This window comes from Aspergillus bombycis, assembly GCF_001792695.1.
Source record: "Aspergillus bombycis strain NRRL26010 chromosome Unknown contig00146, whole genome shotgun sequence".
Classification (NCBI taxonomy): Eukaryota; Fungi; Ascomycota; class Eurotiomycetes; order Eurotiales; family Aspergillaceae; genus Aspergillus; species Aspergillus bombycis.
The window spans coordinates 14,268-33,355 of record NW_019170148.1 but is presented as its reverse complement, the minus strand read 5'-3'; the positions used below and the strand labels follow the sequence as shown (position 1 = coordinate 33,355).

General features: G+C 45.1%; 5 protein-coding genes across 5 annotated transcripts; 4 read left to right on the top strand and 1 right to left on the bottom strand.

Annotated features, from left to right (window-relative positions):
- Positions 1-201: 201 nt before the first annotated feature.
- On the top strand, positions 202-1,830 carry ABOM_010802 (RibD family protein; the record flags this gene model as incomplete). The annotated part of the gene is made up of 1 exon (XM_022537930.1): positions 202-1,830. The coding sequence occupies one exon, from the start codon at positions 202-204 to the stop codon at positions 1,828-1,830; it is 1,629 nt and encodes a 542-aa protein (XP_022384114.1).
- A 2,188-nt stretch (positions 1,831-4,018) lies between these two features.
- On the top strand, positions 4,019-5,641 carry ABOM_010801 (Ran exchange factor Prp20/Pim1; the record flags this gene model as incomplete). Its single annotated transcript, XM_022537929.1, has 3 exons — positions 4,019-4,768; positions 4,817-4,826; positions 4,908-5,641. The coding sequence occupies 3 exons, from the start codon at positions 4,019-4,021 to the stop codon at positions 5,639-5,641; spliced, it is 1,494 nt and encodes a 497-aa protein (XP_022384116.1).
- A 369-nt stretch (positions 5,642-6,010) lies between these two features.
- ABOM_010800 (Chromosome segregation in meiosis protein 3) lies at positions 6,011-6,985 on the bottom strand (the record flags this gene model as incomplete). Its single annotated transcript, XM_022537928.1, has 3 exons — positions 6,011-6,547; positions 6,607-6,685; positions 6,750-6,985. 3 exons carry the CDS (start codon positions 6,983-6,985, stop codon positions 6,011-6,013), a joined length of 852 nt encoding a protein of 283 aa, XP_022384115.1.
- A 571-nt stretch (positions 6,986-7,556) lies between these two features.
- On the top strand, positions 7,557-8,355 carry ABOM_010799 (putative NADH-ubiquinone oxidoreductase 21 kDa subunit; the record flags this gene model as incomplete). Its single annotated transcript, XM_022537927.1, has 5 exons — positions 7,557-7,616; positions 7,679-7,695; positions 7,747-7,952; positions 8,005-8,207; positions 8,272-8,355. 5 exons carry the CDS (start codon positions 7,557-7,559, stop codon positions 8,353-8,355), a joined length of 570 nt encoding a protein of 189 aa, XP_022384098.1.
- Positions 8,356-10,006: 1,651 nt separating this feature from the next.
- atrA (protein kinase MEC1) lies at positions 10,007-18,879 on the top strand (the record flags this gene model as incomplete). The annotated part of the gene is made up of 26 exons (XM_022537926.1): positions 10,007-10,580; positions 10,627-11,282; positions 11,342-11,649; positions 11,704-12,090; positions 12,142-12,294; positions 12,354-12,450; positions 12,556-13,035; positions 13,089-13,331; positions 13,394-14,623; positions 14,695-15,229; positions 15,284-15,758; positions 15,821-16,124; positions 16,182-16,279; positions 16,329-16,421; positions 16,484-16,645; positions 16,739-16,835; positions 16,885-17,079; positions 17,129-17,411; positions 17,474-17,671; positions 17,723-17,847; positions 17,910-17,992; positions 18,047-18,169; positions 18,223-18,310; positions 18,368-18,452; positions 18,511-18,635; positions 18,688-18,879. The coding sequence occupies 26 exons, from the start codon at positions 10,007-10,009 to the stop codon at positions 18,877-18,879; spliced, it is 7,389 nt and encodes a 2,462-aa protein (XP_022384097.1).
- Positions 18,880-19,088: the final 209 nt, after the last annotated feature.

The window sequence follows — 19,088 nt, the reverse complement described above, 5'->3', positions numbered from 1 at the left end:
CAATTGCAAACTAAGAAGAAACGTCGAGTCTACCCATATTTCTCCAATCCCTAAACCTACCACCGATGTATGTATCTATACCATCGATTTATCATGAAGTGAGATCATTGTCAACCGATGTGGGGCCGTCCAAACCGAGGTTTTGTACATACATTTCAGAACAGTCTTTGACTACTAGGAGCCAATTCCTAAGCACCCGACATGGGCCATGGCCATTCGGACGTGTCAAACACGAGTACGAAATCATTATCCTCTGAATCTGATGTATATCCTTTACATAATGAAATTACGGTACCGGCAACGCCTACCCTAGAGTCAGTATCGGAGAAAACGATGGAGGCGAGCAATCCTCACCGCACCGCAACGCACAGTCCCGGTAGTCAAACAAGCTCACTAAATTCTGGGGGTAGCTCAAGGTCCCGCCCTGCTTTAAGTCTTCATGAATCTGTGGCAGCTGAGAATGAGGCCATTTTGCGACAAGCTGGACCAAGTGAATCGAATGACAACTGTACCAATGCTGACAACTCGGAGGACGCGGGCACACCAACTAACTACAACCTTATAAATAACCCGCCAAACCTCGCAAGAATACGACAAGTAATGTTTGAATGCAAAGATCCAATTGAAATTAGCCTCGAGGAATTTGAAACATATTGGCCATACATCGATAATGTGTGGGTTAAGCAAAGGTCCAACTCCAGTAAAGAAGGTCACTGCACAACGGACTACTATATGTGTCGCCTACGGCGCCCAACACACCGTACGTCCGAGACTCGGCCTCTGCCGGAGGGTAAGCGTCCTCGGAAAAAGAGGGTACGTGAGGGTGGTATCTGCAACTTCCAAATTAAAGTTGTGCGCTTCGAAGGAGCCTATTCAACCGTGACTATCGCAAGGACGCCTGGAAGCAGCCCTATACACTCGCACGACCTGGATTACATTGACAAGGTAAAGCGAAATTCGGGGCTTATGGAATTTGCCCGCAAGGAGGCCATTAAGGGGTACTTACCTTCGTCTATATATACGAAGTTCCAGGAAGAACCTGAGAAGCTTATCGAAGCAGGGGGGAAGTTCTGTACTATTACGGACGTTCGCAACGTCTCTGCGAAATGGAGAATACAAAACCCGGAAGTTAAGCTCATACCTCACGATGGGTATGAATATCAGAAGGGCCATGGCATTGTGAGGATAAAGGTTACAAATGGTAGCTGCAAAGCACCCACCAATCCACCGCCACCAAAGGTGTATCTGGATTCACCCCTACCGCCAGACACGCTTTTGTTCCCTCAGTTTCCTTTAGATTTTCTTGAACCTTATCTCCCCAGATACGACGAGAGACGTCAGTTTCCACATGTTACTTTGTCGTATGCATCCTCCATGGACTCCAAAATATCTCTGCTCCCAGGAATGCAGACAGTACTTTCTGGGCCGGAGGCAAAACTGATGACGCATTACCTAAGGTCACGCCATGATGCTATTTTGATAGGTGTTGGGACTGTGCTGGCTGATAACCCGGGCTTGAATTGTAGGCTGGAGGGTGCAGGAGGATTTGGCGGTCTTGGACGAATGTGGCAACCACGGCCGGTCATAATCGACCCGACAGGGCGATGGCCCGTTCATCCTGAATGCAGAATGCTGCGGACAGCGGTCGAAGGGAAAGGCAAGGCACCATGGGTGGTTGTGTCGCCAGGGGCCCAAATCCACCCCCAGAAATTGATGATGCTGAAAGGGTACGGAGGCGACTTTCTCCGAATTGTGGAGTATAATCAAAATTGGCGTTTGCGCTGGGAAGCCATTCTACGCGCTTGGCGTCGGAGGGGGTCAAAAGTGTGATGATTGAAGGTGGTGGGACTGTGTTGAGCGAGCTGTTGAATCCCGAATATACGGAATTCATTGACTCTATCATTGTAACTGTCGCGCCGACATATCTGGGTAGTGGTGGGGTGCCAGTAAGTCCGGATTCAAAGCGTGATGAACAGGGAAAGCCCAATGCTGCCCTCAACCCAAGAGAGGTGAAATGGATGCCGCTCGGGCAAAATGTTATAATGTGTGGAAGAATCCGTGATCCAGACTAGTGAATCCAATACTCATAGTCCAGGGTCGTGACACCTAGTATGGACATGCCTACATGGAACCAACGTAAAGACCTACTTTGGGAGTTAATCCAACTACTGGCTACCTACATTTAAACATCTAGAACACTTGTACATAAATAGATGTTAGGAATAGGGTTTCAACCTCGTGAGGTTAGTGACAATGATACTAGTGATCAAATAGGTTTGTAGGAGCCCATGAGCTATGCATAATCCTCCATGAAACTTGATATTAATATACAGATGAATCCACGCCCCAAGCTTGCATAGCTTACTTAGTAGTTCACCGAGAACTACTCACATCTATATAAGTACATACTAAGGGATATAAGATTCCTTCTCGAAAAGCCCCCAATGTGTAGACGGTTAGATTGGAGGTCAAAGAAGCAGGAATTCTAGCTGGGGTACATGCTAGGCACCGTACTGAGAAATGTTAAGACGATTGAAAATCACTAATTCAGATGTTCGCTAGCTGGAATCCAAGAGCTAGTGCATAGCCGTGAGACTGACTGACTGACTGTATGTATCTCGTAGAAAGTCGTCACGGCCTAGAAACTGCAGAAACAAATGGTAGAGTGGGCGTATAGAAATAGAGAATGTCTTAGCATTAGCGTGCGTGGCTCTTGTAAACCTCAAACTACCTTTTAATTTGGTACTTGGAGTCTGGTATGGCACAGTATAGTAATTGAGGACTTTAAATGGAGGCATTGTCTTATGTATCCTTTATCTATGTTCTTCTTGTGCTGCTTGTGTGTGGGTTGAGAAAGACAGTTACATGCAGTCTATCTGAAAAAGGAGGCATTTTTGGTTCTGTACTTCTGAAAATCCTATCTGCCAGATAGCCGATAGCTCAATGACGATGAAACTTGTAAGATAGAAGTAGAGATTTATCTTCCCTGGTGCAATCTGTCAATAAGGTGGGTTTTAAAAACTAGCCAAGATTTACTGGAAGTAGTTCTACCATCTATATTTAAAAATAGTGCAAGGGAAACAAATTATACTTTAATTCCGTAAAATCATTTAATTACATTGAACTCTGCACTACTTAAAAAATCTAACATATCCTACAAAGATAAGAAGAAGAAGAAGAAGAAGAAGTAGAAGATATATATACGATTGCCTATAGAGCACAGAGTACTATTGCTCAACTTCATTCAGTCTACTAAACTCAGAGTGAAACTAAATTCACCTAAGTATATCATTAAATGTGAACACTGCCCTTACCATATCAATATAAGTATATGTAAGTAGCTATAACTAATACATAGATAAAGTGCTAGTTACATATACCTAGCAAAGTAATAGTATTCGTATCATATACCCGGGCATACACATATCTCTCTACTATTCCTTAAGTTTTTCTCTTCTAAGGAGAGGTAAGAAGAGGAGGAAAAATGGAGTAGAGCAAAGAACATACGGGTATTAGTTCATCGAGAACGAAAAAGGGTCAAATGAAACAGCCTGCTTGAACCTTTGAACTGCTCTCCCCAACTGTACATAGTAACATATTCAGACTACTGTGTACTCCGCAGTATGTACAGCTTGAAGTTAATGGATCTCAATGGTCAACCCCCACAGCCAACCACAGTGAGAACTGAACAAATCCCTGATTAGTGGTGTGGTTCAGAAAAACCAAGAAAAATATTTCCCGATCATCGGAATTTAGTATCGACAACTTGGGTTTAGCGCATAGATGGCATTTTTCTATTATTTCTATTTACCTTAACAACAACAACAGTAAACTTGGGGTCTTGTCGCGTTTCTATCTTTCTTAGTGTCAGCTCTACTTTTCCAGTATACCTTACCTCCCCCTCCCCCCCCAACCCCCAAATAAGATATTTCCTCCTCCTTCGCCATCTTATTCCCTTGGTTATATATTCTCCCCTCCCCTTACATATTTACCTAATTTCCTCACCTAAACTCAAAGGATGCCGCCTAAAAAGAGCGCGTCCAAGGCTTCTGCGAAGCCATCCAAAAGCACCACAACTACAAATAAGGCTCCTGCCCCAAAAACTGCAGCAAAAGAACGGCCTGCGAAAGCCAGTGCAGCCAAGTCTAAAGGCGGCGATGCGCGCACAAAGACTACCACCAAAGCTGCCCGCGCAGCACCCCCAAAACGTAAAGCTGAAGCTGTTGAGGAGCCTATTCGTGAAGCCAAAAAGGCACGCGTTATCGAACCTCGTATTACAAAGCAAAAGCCGAAAGTGGTGATCAACCATGCACCGACAACTCGACTTAACGTTTACGTTTGTGGCGAAGGCAGCTCAGGCGAACTTGGTCTTGGACCGGAAAGGAATGCTGTTGATGTAAAGCGGCCGCGTCTTAATCCTTATCTGTCGGCAGATAAGGTTGGTGTAGTGCAGGTCGCTGTTGGTGGTATGCACTGCGTCGCTCTTACCCACGATAACAAGATCCTTACCTGGGGCGTGAATGACCAAGGTGCGCTGGGAAGGGATACTACATGGAATGGAGGCTACAAGGAGGTTGAGGATAATAAGAGTGATACCGACTCAGACTCAGATGATGATCCGGCTCTCAACCCATACGAGTCGATCCCAACTGCTATTGCTTCTGATACTTTCCCCGAAAGTACTGTCTTCGTTGAAGTCGCTGCTGGGGATAGTTCGAGTTTCGCCCTCACGGATGATGGCCAAGTATACGGCTGGGGCACGTTTAGAGTAAGTTGTTCGCTCATTTCTATAGGTCTTAGCTGACATGAAGCTTAGAGTAACGATGGTATTTTGGGATTTGATAGTACTCATACAGTTCAATCGATCCCAACACTAATTCCCTCGCTGAAAAAAATAAAACATCTAGTATGCGGCGATAACCATGCCCTCGCCTTGAATGAGAAGGGCGCTGTTTTCTCCTGGGGGTCTGGTCAACAGAACCAGTTGGGACGTCGCATTATCGAGCGGAATAGATTGAACGGCCTCCAACCACGTGAGTTTGGCCTGCCCAAGAACATTATACATATTGGGAGTGGCGCCTTTCATTCCTTTGCTGTCCATCAATCCGGGAAGGTTTATGCTTGGGGCCTGAATAGTTTTGGTGAGACAGGTATTCAGGCGGGTGCTGGGGATGACGAGGCTGCTATTGTTCATCCTACTATTGTGGACTCATTGTCAGGGAAAAATATTAGTGAAGTTTGTGGTGGTGCTCACCACTCGATTGCTGTTGCTGATGGCGAGCAATGCCTTGTATGGGGTCGGTTAGATGGTTTCCAGACAGGTTTGAAAGTCGATACACTTGCTGAGGAGGCTGTTATCAGAGATGAACGTGGGCGACCCCGGATCCTGATCGAACCTACCCCTGTTCCAGGAATTAAAGCGAGTACTGTGGCAGCTGGATCTGATCATTCAATTGCCATTGATACTGATGGCCGTCCTTGGTCTTGGGGCTTCTCCGCTACCTATCAGACAGGTCAAGGCACTTCGGATGATATTGAGGTGGCAACCATTGTCGAAAACACCGCTGTTCGTGGCAAAAAGCTAAACTGGGCCGGTGCGGGTGGACAGTTTTCAGTATTCACTGAGCCAGTGGCCGTGTGAAATAGACGATTGTGCCACTAACACAGGGGAGGAACTTAACATCTACATATTGCGTCATACGTAGTATATAGTGATATTGGGGAGCTTTGGCGTCTTGCACAACCAACTTTTTCTCTATATCTTCGTCTATTCCCTCCCCAACCGAACTCTTTGGTACCCTCTTTTTCAAGTCCTGTCTAATAAGCTGTGTACTACTGTCAAATGTCAAATTCTTTATATTCTTTTACTAGTTACTTGTAGCATGTTAAGAATTGTGCGCATTAAATTTACCAGCCTCCGTGACACGCAGTGCTATTTCTAGATAGAGTTTCAATATCGCTAGGATCTTGTGCGGTTTATTGCTTGACAACGGTTACAGAACGGCGTAGCTCATGTCGGAGTTAAAACATTTAATTCTTCCATGGCCTCGAATCCATCGCCGTCGGCGACCAAATCAACCAAGGCCAAGGGATTCTTAGTTGTAGCATCATCGCACTGCTGCTCTCTCAAAAGGGTTTCCAATTCGTCACCATCCTCAGGAACGTCTCGTGCGATCGCGCGGTAATTACTATCATCAAGCATGAACAATCCGTGAGCAGGAACATCTGATTCTTCGGTCGACGGTTCCTTATCGACTCTGCTATGGCCAACGCTATGAGATGAAGATATATGCGCATCCACAGCATGATGATTTTTAGTGGTTATCGCAATCGGTAGGCTCGATCGATCTGCTTGTAAATCTTGTGTTGTATCATCTATGCGGGCTCTTGGTTTCTCCCCTTCTATCCATTCTCTGCGCATAGCTTGAAGGCGTTTATGATGGCCGAGTTTTTCGATAATAGTTAGTCCATCAGCGAACTTTGCACGAGGGAAGAGATCATCAAGCCACAACTGATAGAACTGTAATAAGCGGGCCGCGTCAGAAAACTAGTAGTAAGAATGTCAGCCTCTGAAAGTATGACAGCAAGAGCTGATAAGTATCAAACCTCATGTCCCTTTCCTTTGAATTTCAACTTCTGTTTGGCTGTGCGGCGTAGCCTAGGTATACCAGCTTGAGACAGTAACCTTATAATGGAGTGCAGTTAGATTACTTCTGGTTGCCATTTTTAAACCGAGTGGCCCAACTCACCGTGTTTCATCTAGTTTAGCGACGGGCTGTCGTTTTCTAGTAACCTTGACTTCTTCATCAAGTCCAAGACCTAAACCGGTATCGCCGGGTATAGTAGACGGCCTGGGTGCATTTATGTTAGACTCGGTTGGGGTGTGCTGTAGTATCTCATCCAAGCCGACATCGTAGTCAAAGAGATCGTTCGCAGTTTGCGACGGCAAGCCCTGTTGTATATCCAAATGACCTTCTTGTTCCATTGTCTAAGTTTAGTGGAGAAAATTGTCTTTTCAATGGAGGAGGTAGTGGGCATCGGGAACGCGTTCACCAAATGGCCAGGCTGTACAACAGGTGTCTAGACTCTACCGTATGTATGCACCTAAATAGCCCATGTGCACAATACTGCACGGTACAAAGTGTATTGAAAATAACACCATTATGTACCCCGTATCGTAAGTATACCTAGACATTTACAACAATACACTATATGGGCAATAGCTGTGCAACTGTGTATTGCCTTACGCTATTGGGTCTGAAAATGGCCCTATTCCTAGGCAATGAACATTAAAGCAGTAGTGTGTACAGCCCACCCTAACTACTACTACGGATACAAACTTCTCAAAGCTCAGTATAGTAATCAGCTATGCTAATTGGTGAACAAGGGAGTGGTCGATGATTCGCCCCAATGCCTTTGATTAATAAGCTAGTCTGAAGCCGGAAAGGTTCCACTCTTGGCACAACTTGTGTTCTCCGAGTTCACCTCCGTCGCAACGAAAGCCGTCTTTAACAATACGACCACTACAGGCTTGCTTCAGACTCAACTTGGTCACAATGGCCACTGATCCCAAGACAGTTCTTGCCCCCCCTAAACGGGCTAATTCCGACTATCCGGTGCGAGAGCCCCCCCTTCCCCAACTTAGGATGAAGGAACAATTGCTAACTACGGTTTGCAGTTGATTGATTCCGACCCGTATGGATTGCTGAAATCATAGAATTATTAACAAGTGCTCACTGCTTCCAGGCACCTGAGGCGAGTTTTTGGGTATGCGAGACCTTCTGATTATGCTATTGCTGGTGGAGCAGCTGCCGCCTCGCCACTAGCATTCTGGGCTATGGAAAGGGTAAGCCCATCTCATGTTGGGAGAGGAGGCTTCGCCCCTGTGATGCGGCTAGCAACAGCAATTGGCCTTATTGGAGGTCTCCATGTGCTCTACCAAAGATCCTGCAGTATGTCAATTGCCGCTTTACGGTGAGAAGCATTGGCTTATATGACTATCAGATCGCTTCTATGGTTTCACCGAGAATTCGAGAGAAGTTGAGATGGATACAAGAGAGATGGTTGACAAGGTCAAGAGAGGTGAATCTCTGTATGGCACCTCGAAGGTGTCTGCGTATCTGCAGGGGGTTGCAGCCAGGAACTCGCGGTATTCAGAGTTGTTCATTCATGTTCTTCCCTGGTTCAACATTGTAAACCATGATCAGGTCGGACTGTTCCCCTTTCCTGGTCTGCCATCTGCCTTTTATTCACGGGCTAACTTCTATAAAGCATGGCGTGGACACAGCTAAGTACTATCAGCAGGCTGAGCGTGAGCTTGAAGCGGAACGTTTGGCGAAGGCTGGTTCTGCGTGAAAATATGATTGGTATGGATAATCAAGTTGAGCTGTAACTTGCGCGGTCTGGTATATTTATTTTTTAGGTTTGGTGGATAACACAAGCATACGAGAACTTTCTCATTTTACCTCTTAACCATGACTCTCCTAAGCCACATGGTAGCGATAGCTTTTTCGGCAGCGCTGGTGGCATTCCCATAATGGCTTCACTGGCGTTCGAGTCCTGCTGCCTCTTAAGGCCGTAAGGTCGTAGCTCTTAGTCGTCCTCAAATCTTGTATTTAGCTCTCTGTTTTTCTTGGGGCGAGGTTTAGGCGCTACCAATAGTCAATAAATGCTTCGAGTCCTTGATAATGACAGATGATCACTTGCCTTTCTCGTTCTCTTGAATATAAAACCTTCGAAGTAGCATTACGGCTTCCTTACTAAACAACCCACCATACACTGGGTAAGGTGGGTCTATTGAGAAACTACTGTGTGTTAGGATTTCAGTAGAGTCAAGCCTGGAGAGTGACGAACTCGGTGTGTAGCGAGAGAATGCTTCCCGTGCCCCCAAAACGTTCATTACCGCAGCCAAAATACACAGCCTGTATTCGGTACTGCCTCAAAGCAGAAGCACACATAACGCATGGTTCGACCGTGACATAGAGTTTTGTTGAACGAAGTAAGGATTTAGGGTGACTTTGGAGCATCTGCTCGATCGCAATGAACTCTGCATGTTTTGTGCCCTGATGAAATAAGTCAGGACACTCAGTTTTCTACAATTGACTTTCACAATAATGTTGGAAGACCTGTCTCCTTATGGTTGAAAAGAAAGGTTCGCTTTGATAGTACAGTGCACGCTCAAATTTGCTTTCTCGCACAGATACAATTCCATGAGAGCTGGGCAACGTACATTCATTGACCTATTTGTGTCGTTCATTCCGGAGCCGACTATTTGGTTGTCATATACTAAGACACACCCAACTGGAGTTTCGCCTGTCTCGAGAGCTTTTTCTCCCTAAAACAATGTGAGCCCTCTTGATTCGCTTAATATCATGTATAAAGCCCAGGCCGGCATTACCATCAATAAAGCTTGCTTCATAAAGTAAGCGTGTCTTAAGTCTTCCTCCATAGCCGGCAGATTATTATCCGCTTTTAGACTTGATGAAGCTGATTTTCAAAGCTTTCGTGAGTATCTGAGATCCCAACTCACGAGTCCCTGATTCAACAATTTCTGCTCCAGTAACTGGAATAATATGTGCATTGATTCAATATTTATCGTAAAGGACCGTTCCTGATAGACAACGTCAGTCTAAGTGAACATATACAAAACATCAATGGATGTATGGTTAACGTTGTCAACGATGTGACTCTAACCTATTCCAGGATGGCGCTGAGAAATGCTGTACCTTATTACACTCGGAGTTGCTTTCAAGGTAGATCGGTATATAGAAGGATGCGTAAGTGCACTCTGGATCGAAGTTAAGAGGTCCGTTCCAAGGTTGCCATGGCTTTTTGCAATACATGTATTACAGATTAAATACAACAATCGTAAGTTGCAGCTCAAATATCGGGTCGCACCCGGAGCACTACCCGTGAAGCAGGTAGAAATCCATCATTCATTAGCGCCCAAGTTCAACATTAACCCGGTGTTCTCTATTAGCCTAAAAGATGATTAGGCATGCCCCAGATGGCAACTAATGACATCGAGACGTCTCGATATCTAGCTCTAGGGAATGGCAGCTGGAAACCCCCAATTACCTTGGCAGCACAGTTAGCACCGCGCCTCCCTTCCCAAGGGAACCAGACACATAGCCTGAGCAAAGAGACATTTTCCCTGCTCCGCCAAGAACTTGCAGGAGGGAAACATAGCCAAGTTCATTTTGATGACAAGGTTACAGATATCAGCAAATTGATATGCATCGTTTTGAAAGCAGGTTTGGAACCATGCACCAAGGATCCAAAGCCTGACTCTCAAGGTCAAGTTTTGGATTGTCTGGATATTGTATTGGTATCAATTGAGAAGGCACCTCAAACCCTAACGGAATATCCTGATCCAGCTGTTTTGGGGGAAAGCACATATGCGCCGCTGTACGCCTGGTTGGTCGTACGGTTACTCCAATTGCTCGGTATTTGGAACAATGAAGTTATCAGTTGGAAGGCTAGGGGTATCCTTACAAGCATACTCTGCGCTCAAAATAGGCATTCTAGACTGTGGCCCTCTTGTCATTCCACTGCCGGCCTTTTACGAGCATGCACAACGGGTACGTTTGGGACTGTTGGTAGGGATGTTGGGCTAACGAACCTCAGAGGTCTTGCTTTCTCTCGAGAATCTCAATAACTTCAATCTGCGAGCTGACTCGGAAGTTAAAATAATTCTACCGGCCCTAAAAGGAAATCTCCTTGTAGATCTAGACAGGCTCGGCCTACCTCGCAGTCTTTTCGAGAAGAGATTCAAGCTCGTATCATTATCGCACGCCTTCCATCTAACTCTTCGTCTCCTCGATTCATTCAGAACAGACAATGACAACCCTCATTTTGTGGCAAGCAAGAATTCCGTTATTCGACAGAATGTAGCCTGGGTTTTGAATGGCTACCGACGCCTCTGGACCCTCATCTTTCACTGGCTCCAGAGCCCGCAGCCAGAACTCATAGAAAACAAGATAAGCGCAAGTTTGCAGTTCGTGATATGTATTCGATCATGCTGCTGCCAGGACGTATCCTCACCATCGGAAGTCGAACTAATGTACGGCTTGCTGCGAATCTTGGAGGAAATCTTTGCAATGGACAAACTTTGCCAATTCTCCACTTTACAGAGTGAGTTAAGCCAGCTTTTGGACACCTTCACTAACCGCATCAAGTATACCAGGGCGCTTTTCCAGTGCCTCAGAGCTACCATTTCTCCAGCACTTAGTGGTCTTACAAAGATGCCACATCGTTTCCAGACTCTCGAGACACAGCTTCAGGTAATTGTCCCGCTGTAGTTAGACCCATTATAGTGTGAGTTAAGCTTATTGTACGAAAGGTTTCGATCCATGGGTTTCTCGATAGTATTTCCCGTATAAGTCTAGAACGTGGTGGCGCAAAAACCGTGTCCATCGAGCCATTCAAAGTCTTTGTATCGGAATCGGACTGCCGTTTTCAGCAACATGAACTCTCGAGCTCTGCGGTTCAGGATGATGAGCCTCTTCAGGCGTCAAAACGCCGCGTTATTCCTCAACTCCCCCCACACTCAGAGTCTGGAGATACAGCACAGCAACTTATAGCAGTTTCCCTTGCATTGATAGGTTTCACATCCCCCGGCGGCTTGTGTGACCTCTATCCGGCTGTTGTGTAAGTTCGCATAGCAAGCGATAGCACTCGAAAGGCGAGCTGACGTTGCAGCAGTGATACCTTTGCTAGCCTCGATGAACAAAGGAAATGCGATCTTCTTAGCACACTCGGCAAAATCCCTTGTGCTATGGCTAGGGAACTAAAACAATTGAGTGACATAGCACCGAATGGTACCCCACTTTGCCATGTGTGCGATGGTGAAAACGGTGTAGGGTCGAGCAGAGAATGTCCTAATATTGAAGAACTCTGCAAAATCTTGGCCTACATTATTCCTAGACTCACACGTACCACGAGCCTCAGAATCGCCGCAATGATCACGCTAAGACGAACACTGCTGCATACGTCGGATCCAACTTATTCGCAGCTATCCTCTTCTGTGTTCGGCGAGTTCTGCCTCCATTCTCTTCGGAGCTCCATCAGAGAACTGCGAATCGTCACTGGGTACGATTTGTCTACTGCTGTTCTGATCATGCGATACTTACGTATATCTAGACACTCAATAGTCGCTTTTATTTGCAATGGCCTTGATAATAAAACACGTCGCGGCAATTTTGTTGTCATCTTAGAATGGTTAAAAAGCCTCTCAGAAAAACAAGAACAGTCATTACATGAAACATGTATACTAACACTTTGTCGCCTTGCAACGTATGTACTAAACTTCTCGACAGTTTTGTCGCATATGCTAACAGCCATGTGTTGCTAAGACTTTCCAATGACGAAGAGATGAACATTGTCCTTCTTCGCCTGGTTGAATACCTGGGCCACCCGAATCCTTTCATTTGTGCGGTAGCGTATACTGAAGTACGTAAATCTGATCCACATCACCTTCCTGGTTACAGTCATTTGTGGATAAGCTCTACTGTCATCTATTACATAGGCTGCACTCTAACGAAAATCTATAACTAGATTTCAAAGCTTGCACAGCGCCTCTCAGTCACTCCTGCAGGCTTGTTCAGGCCTTTTTGGAGAACTCTTTCCGTGACAATAATGAAAAACTTCCAATCACGTCCATGCATGGCAGAACACCTTTGTGATCTGTTGGGAATGAAAGTGGACGATTTCCTCAGGTTGACTGAGTTATATGTATTACCACATCTAGTGCTAACACGTAAACGAGATATTATCGCTAGGATAGGGGCGACTTATAAGGATTCTAAAACCCCCTTCGATGTTTGTTCAGAGAAAAATAACCTTGCAGCAATCCTAGCATTCTTGTTGAGTCAGGCGTCGTCAAACCCACAGGATATGGCAATGTCCGCTTTGTCAGAAGTAGATACTGCCTTTGAAGGTCGTACCTTGGCGGAGCTTGTACGGATCGAACCGATTCTAATTGCTTGTCATTTATTCAAGGGTCTTGGGGATTCCGGGGACGAGAAAAGAGCAAGGGTAGGTAGAGTTTTACTTTTAACCATTTGGGTGTTTGGGACTAATAAAGGCAGTTCTCTCGTGCGCTTCAACTCCTAGCAGCCCTTGTCCCACGAAAGTCAGGGCATGCTCCAAGGAGAACAAATTTGATAGGCTACTTCATCGAGGAGCATATTCTTGGTATAATTACTGAATTCGCCCATGCTATCAACGATTTTCAAATCAGACAACCCCTGGTTGAAAAAAGAAGGAATATCATAGCTATCGGGGAGATGGTGAAGATTGCGAAAGGACATGTAGTTAGCGCGATACCCCAGGTCAGTATATTAGGGATTGTCACTACAGTCTTTCAATGCAATATATATGCTAACATTTGAAGATTTGTGCCTGCCTGCGATCCGCCCTCGAAATCGAAGACTTGTGCAACAATGCCTTTACAGTTTGGGCAATACTGGTCAACTCCTTGCACGACGAAGATATTGAACCACTTCTTGACCAGACCCTGTCAATTGTGATCAGATATTGGGGCATGTTTACAGAGGATACGAGAAAATGTGCCTATGAACTTGTCGAGAACATTTTAAGAAATCACAATGAACTAGTGCAAGATGTTTACAACACCATGCCATCCCTCGCATCCATTCCAGAGATGTCCAAATTCCAAGCCGAGCTTGTGGATTTGAAGGGGAAAATGGACGTTCGAAGCCAGTTCTTGGCATTTGTCCGACGTTGTCAAAGTGAGAACGCTACTGTCGTCGAACAAGCTCTAACAGAGCTAGTGCCGTACCTCTTAGAGCACGATGAGTTCCTTCATCGCACAGTTCTTGGCGAACAACCAGACCCAGTTGTTGCTCAGTTAATTCGGTCCTTGCTTGATTGCTGTGTAAAGTTCAACACAAGTTCGGATGTCATAACTCTTCTATCAGCTCGGTGCATAGGCCTTATTGGCTGTTTGGATCCAAATCGGGTTGACTCGATCAAAGAAAAGAAAGATATACTGGTCTTATCAAACTTTGATAGCATGGAAGAGACATTTGACTTCATACTTTTTTTTCTCCAACACGTGCTTGTCGATGCGTTTTTGTCGGCATCTAATACTAGGGCCCAGGGATTTCTTGCGTACGCTATGCAAAATTTACTCAGATTCTGTGGTCTTGATTCAGTTGTTACCCAGCGCTCTCGCGATGTCCAGGCAGATAAAAAGTATGAACGTTGGTCAGAGCTTCCTGAGACGGTTCGCAACACTTTGACCCCCTTTCTCACGTCCAAGTATACGGTCACCGTCGGCGCTGTTAATTCAAGCTGCGCTTACCCATTGTTCTCGGCTACTCTAACGCATGGTGAGTGGCTGCGGACCTTTGTGCAGGATCTGCTACAGAAGGGGAGTGGTGACAATGCGAAGCTTGTGTTCAGTGTATCTAGTCGCATCGTAAAAGGCCAGGACATATCTATAGCATCCTTTCTTCTGCCATTTGCAGTGCTGAACCGTATAGTTGGAGGCACCCAGAAAGAAAAGGAAGATTTGCTTCACGAACTGACAAGCGTTCTATCTCACCTACTTCCAGACTCCGCTAACCATATATACGAAGCTATTCTATTGTGCAGCCAGGTAAGTGCTCTGTACGGAACATCGGAGAGGTCCAGAGGCACTGAATTAACTTCCTCTCGCTTTGGGTATAGAGCATTTTCGAAATCCTCGACTATCTTTCTAGGTGGCTACAAGGGAAGAAAAAACAGCTCAATAGTCTTAGGAGTCAAAGCTATCACGCAAGCCGCTCTCACAGGGAAGCGTGCTCGGATTCACGTTTGGATATAGATGCATCCCAAGTCAAGGCTGTTGAATCCCTGCTAGCTTCTATACCGCCCGAGGTCATTTCCAAAAGGGCTGTTGAGTGTAGATCATTCTCAAGAGCACTTTTTCATTGGGAACAATATATTCGGCAGTCTAGGAACAAACAGACAGACTCTAAGGATGTCGAACCTCTTTTCCAGCGTCTTCAAGATATCTACAGTCAAATTGATGAGCCAGACGGTATTGAGGGCATATCAAATCACCTACACGCACTCAACATTGACCAACAGGTTCTTGAACATCGCAAGGCTGGGAGATGGGCTACAGCACAAAGTTGGTATGAGCTACAACTCGAGAAGGAGCCCAACAATGTCGATGCCCAGTGGAACCTTCTTACATGCCTTAAAGAATCAGGACAACAAGGTATTTCCTTTGACGGAATATTATTAACTCAGCAGTTTGCTTACCCCAACACAGATGCCATTCTTACACGATTTGAGATCCTCCGAACCACCGACGCTGGCTCTAGGTTTGTCCCGTTTGCAATCGAGGCATCTTGGATCACAGGAAAATGGGAGAAATTGCGCAGTTACCTTCAGCTTTGCTCACAGCAAGGAATAGGAGATTTTAACATCGGTGTCGGTTTGGCGCTTGATGCCATTTGTCAGGGCAATAATAATAGATTCAAGGGTATTATCTGTGACCTGCGACTCAGTGTTGCAAAGTCTCTCAATGTCAATTCTGTGGCATCTTTGCAGTCGTGTCATGACAACATCCTTAAGCTGCACGCATTAGCAGAGATGGAATCTATAGCTGGCTTGGACTCACAAAGCAAGAAGGATACACTTCCCAAAATCCGCGCTGCTTTGAGCCGCCGTTTAGATATTCTAGGAGGGCACATATCTGACAAGCAATACCTTCTTGGTCTAAGGCGAGCTATGATGGAATTGGCGTATGTTGCTCTTGTCATATCTTTACTGAATGGGTCAAGCCTAACACTAACACATGTACAAGGTGCAACTTCCCCAATTCAGATATAGCTGATGCCTGGCTTGCCAGTACTCGCCTTTTACGCAAGGGCAATTTCACTAACCAAGCATATCAGTCGATGCTTCATGCGGCTCGTTTGAAGAATAGATCAGCGACTATTGAGCATGCTAGACTTCTGTGGAAGGATGGTTACCATCGTAAAGCAATACAAACATTGGAAGGCGCAATAGCTGCCAATGAATTTGCTACAGACAATACATCGGATGGTCCTGTCTCTGTCTATCTAGTCTCAAACCAAGAAAGACACCAAAATTTACTTGCCGCCAGGGTAATATCTCAACCTCTTTTAGATTGTGGAATGCCATCACTAATATATGGGGTTCAGGCTCATCTTTTGTTAGCGAAATGGACAGACAGAGCCGGGCAGACACAGTCAGATGTCATAGTACAGAGGTACCGAGAAGCCATCTACCTACATTCGAGGTACTCGCACAATTTTTCCTAGGGCCGCCCCCATACTAACTAGTATCAGGTGGGAAAAGGCCCATTATTACCTAGGGAAGCACTACAACAAGATCTTAGATTTGGAGAAAGCCAAACCACTAGGGAAAGAAGCACAGATATAGTGAGTCCCTTTGCTCTCCCACGTCTCATCTGACTTTATTATTTTATACTAAATATTCCTAGCTTAAGTGGCGAGGCTTCTAAATTGGTGATTGACAATTATCTCCGATCGCTAGCACATGGGAATAAATATGTTTTTCAGTCATTACCCAAAGTTCTCACCCTTTGGCTGGAACATGCGTCTACTGTTGATCAGCCGTTTGATCCGAAAAGGGGGAATAATGAGTACGTGAAACATTTTTCCTACAATATACTCTGTTTTATTCAGGGTCCGATTTTATTCAGTTGGCGAAGAGCTGCTAATAAAATGTGACACAGAGACTTTCAAACACATACCTTGAATCAAAGGAGAAAAATCCTGGATGATATGCATTCACAACTAAAAAAATACATCAACCGAATGCCGGCTGCACTGGTGAGCACTTTTTGATCGTTTACTCTCAGAAAATTACTAATAATTTCAGTTATTCACGATTCTTCCTCAGGTGGTTGCAAGAATCTGCCACCCGAATACCACCGTCTATGACCTATTAACAAAGATAGTCGCCAAGGTGGTAAACTTCTTTCCTCAACAAGGGCTATGGATAGTGCTTGCTGTGGTCAAGTCGTCTTCGAAGGATAGGGCATCCAGGGGTATGAACTGTCTTCAAAAAATTACGGTATGGTTACCTATACAATGAGTGGTTCTGAGCACTAACAAGATACAAGGAAGTAAACAAGAAGTTAAAGATGGAAGCACCGTCAGATATGCGTGCGATGATAAACCAGGGGCAAAGGTTCTCTGAAGAGATGCTAAAGCTATGCGTAGCGCGTGTCGAAAAGGCCTCCATAATCGATCTAAAGCAAGCTCTGAAGTTCGATCACAAAGTTGCGCCTTGTCGACTTGTTGTACCATTTCAAGCATTGTTGACTCCGACTCTACCGGCAAGCCATGATGCAGAGTACCTCAAGGGTTTTAGGGCTTTCCCTAGAGACCCAACCACTATTGAAGGTATATGGTGATGTTTTGTTTCCTGGTACATGAGTGAGATGTGTATGTCTAACTGTATTTAGCTGTTCTTAACGAAGCTCTAGTCCTGAACTCGCTTCAGAAACCACGGAAGATCAGCGTTCGAGGGTCGGATGGAAAAATTTACAATATCCTCTGCAAGCCCAAAGATGATCTCCGCAAAGATCAGCGCCTCATGGAGTTCAACAACATGATCAATAGGCTCCTTAAAAGGGATGTTGAATCAAGTAAACGACGCATGTGTAAGAGCCCATCTCAGCTGCGAAGGCGTTGTAAAGGCTGATTAAAGAAAGATATCAAAACATACGCGGTTACACCTTTGAATGAAGAATGTGGACTGATTGAATGGGTTGATAATCTCCGAACATTGAGGGATATTGTTAGCAAGTTGTTGAGGGAGCGGGGCATCGCGCCAAATGTAGGAGGCATCATGAAACTTCTTACCATCTCTATCTGGTTGAATAGCTGACGCTTCCACAGTACACAGAAATTGGACGTTATCTCGATGAAGCATGTTCGGAGATCTCGAAGTTGCCTTTGTTTACCAGCAAAATTCTACCAAAGTATGATCCCAATATGACCTACAATTGCAAGTAGTATGGCTAATACAAGTATAGGTTTCCCCCTGTCCTACATGAGTGGTTTGTCGAGATGTTTCCGGAGTCTGGAACATGGTTTGCAGCAAGGCTTCGCTATACTCGGTCTTGTGCAGTCATGTCAATGGTTGGATACGTTCTAGGGTATGTCTGTACTCCTTGGGTATATGTTCTCGTCTAACTTCCATTCATCGAAGGCTCGGGGATCGACATGGCGAAAATATCCTATTTGAGGAGGGCACTGGCGGTATTTTGCATGTTGATTTCAATTGCCTTTTTGACAAGGTAAGAACTTGAATTCCCTTAGTCTTTCCGCCCCGCATTAAGAGTGAATTGATATAGGGCTTAACGTTTGATAAACCCGAACTAGTTCCGTTTCGTCTCACTCAGAATATGGTGGACGCATTTGGAGCTTATGGGTATAACGGTATGTGTAGACCGAGTCTGTAGTTAGCAGATATCACCACGGTTAACCCTGTGAACAGGACCGTTCCGGAAGACTTGCGAAATAAGCCTTGGTTTACTCCGGCAAAATGAGGATGCTCTGATGACTGTACTTGAAACATTTTTGCACGATCCAACAACAGACTTCATTGGGAAGAAGGTAAAGGTAAGCACATTTATTCTTCAAGTGTCACTGCAATGCTAATATGTTAATGAAGCGACGCACCCATGTTAGTGTTCCAGTGACGCCTGCAGGTGTGCTCGAAAATGTCCGTAACAAACTCCGTGGTCTTCTACCTGGGGAATCTGTTCCATTGTCGGTGGATGGCCATGTAGATGAATTGATTGTGCAAGCAACCGATGAAAAGAACCTTGCCGCGATGTACATTGGTTGGTGCGCATTCTTCTAGAGCTACTCAGCCTAACAAGCATGCCGCATTTCCGATTTCCGATTTCCGATTTCCGATTTCCTTACCTACGTCTTTGCATAGCGCTCTTTAGTGTTTAAGGAGTAAAATTCAGATTAATAAAGCTGGCATTGTCTCTAATTATGTCTCGCATACAAAGACCCTAAGCTGAATCTTTGTACTATTACATAAATACAATGTTGCCAATACTT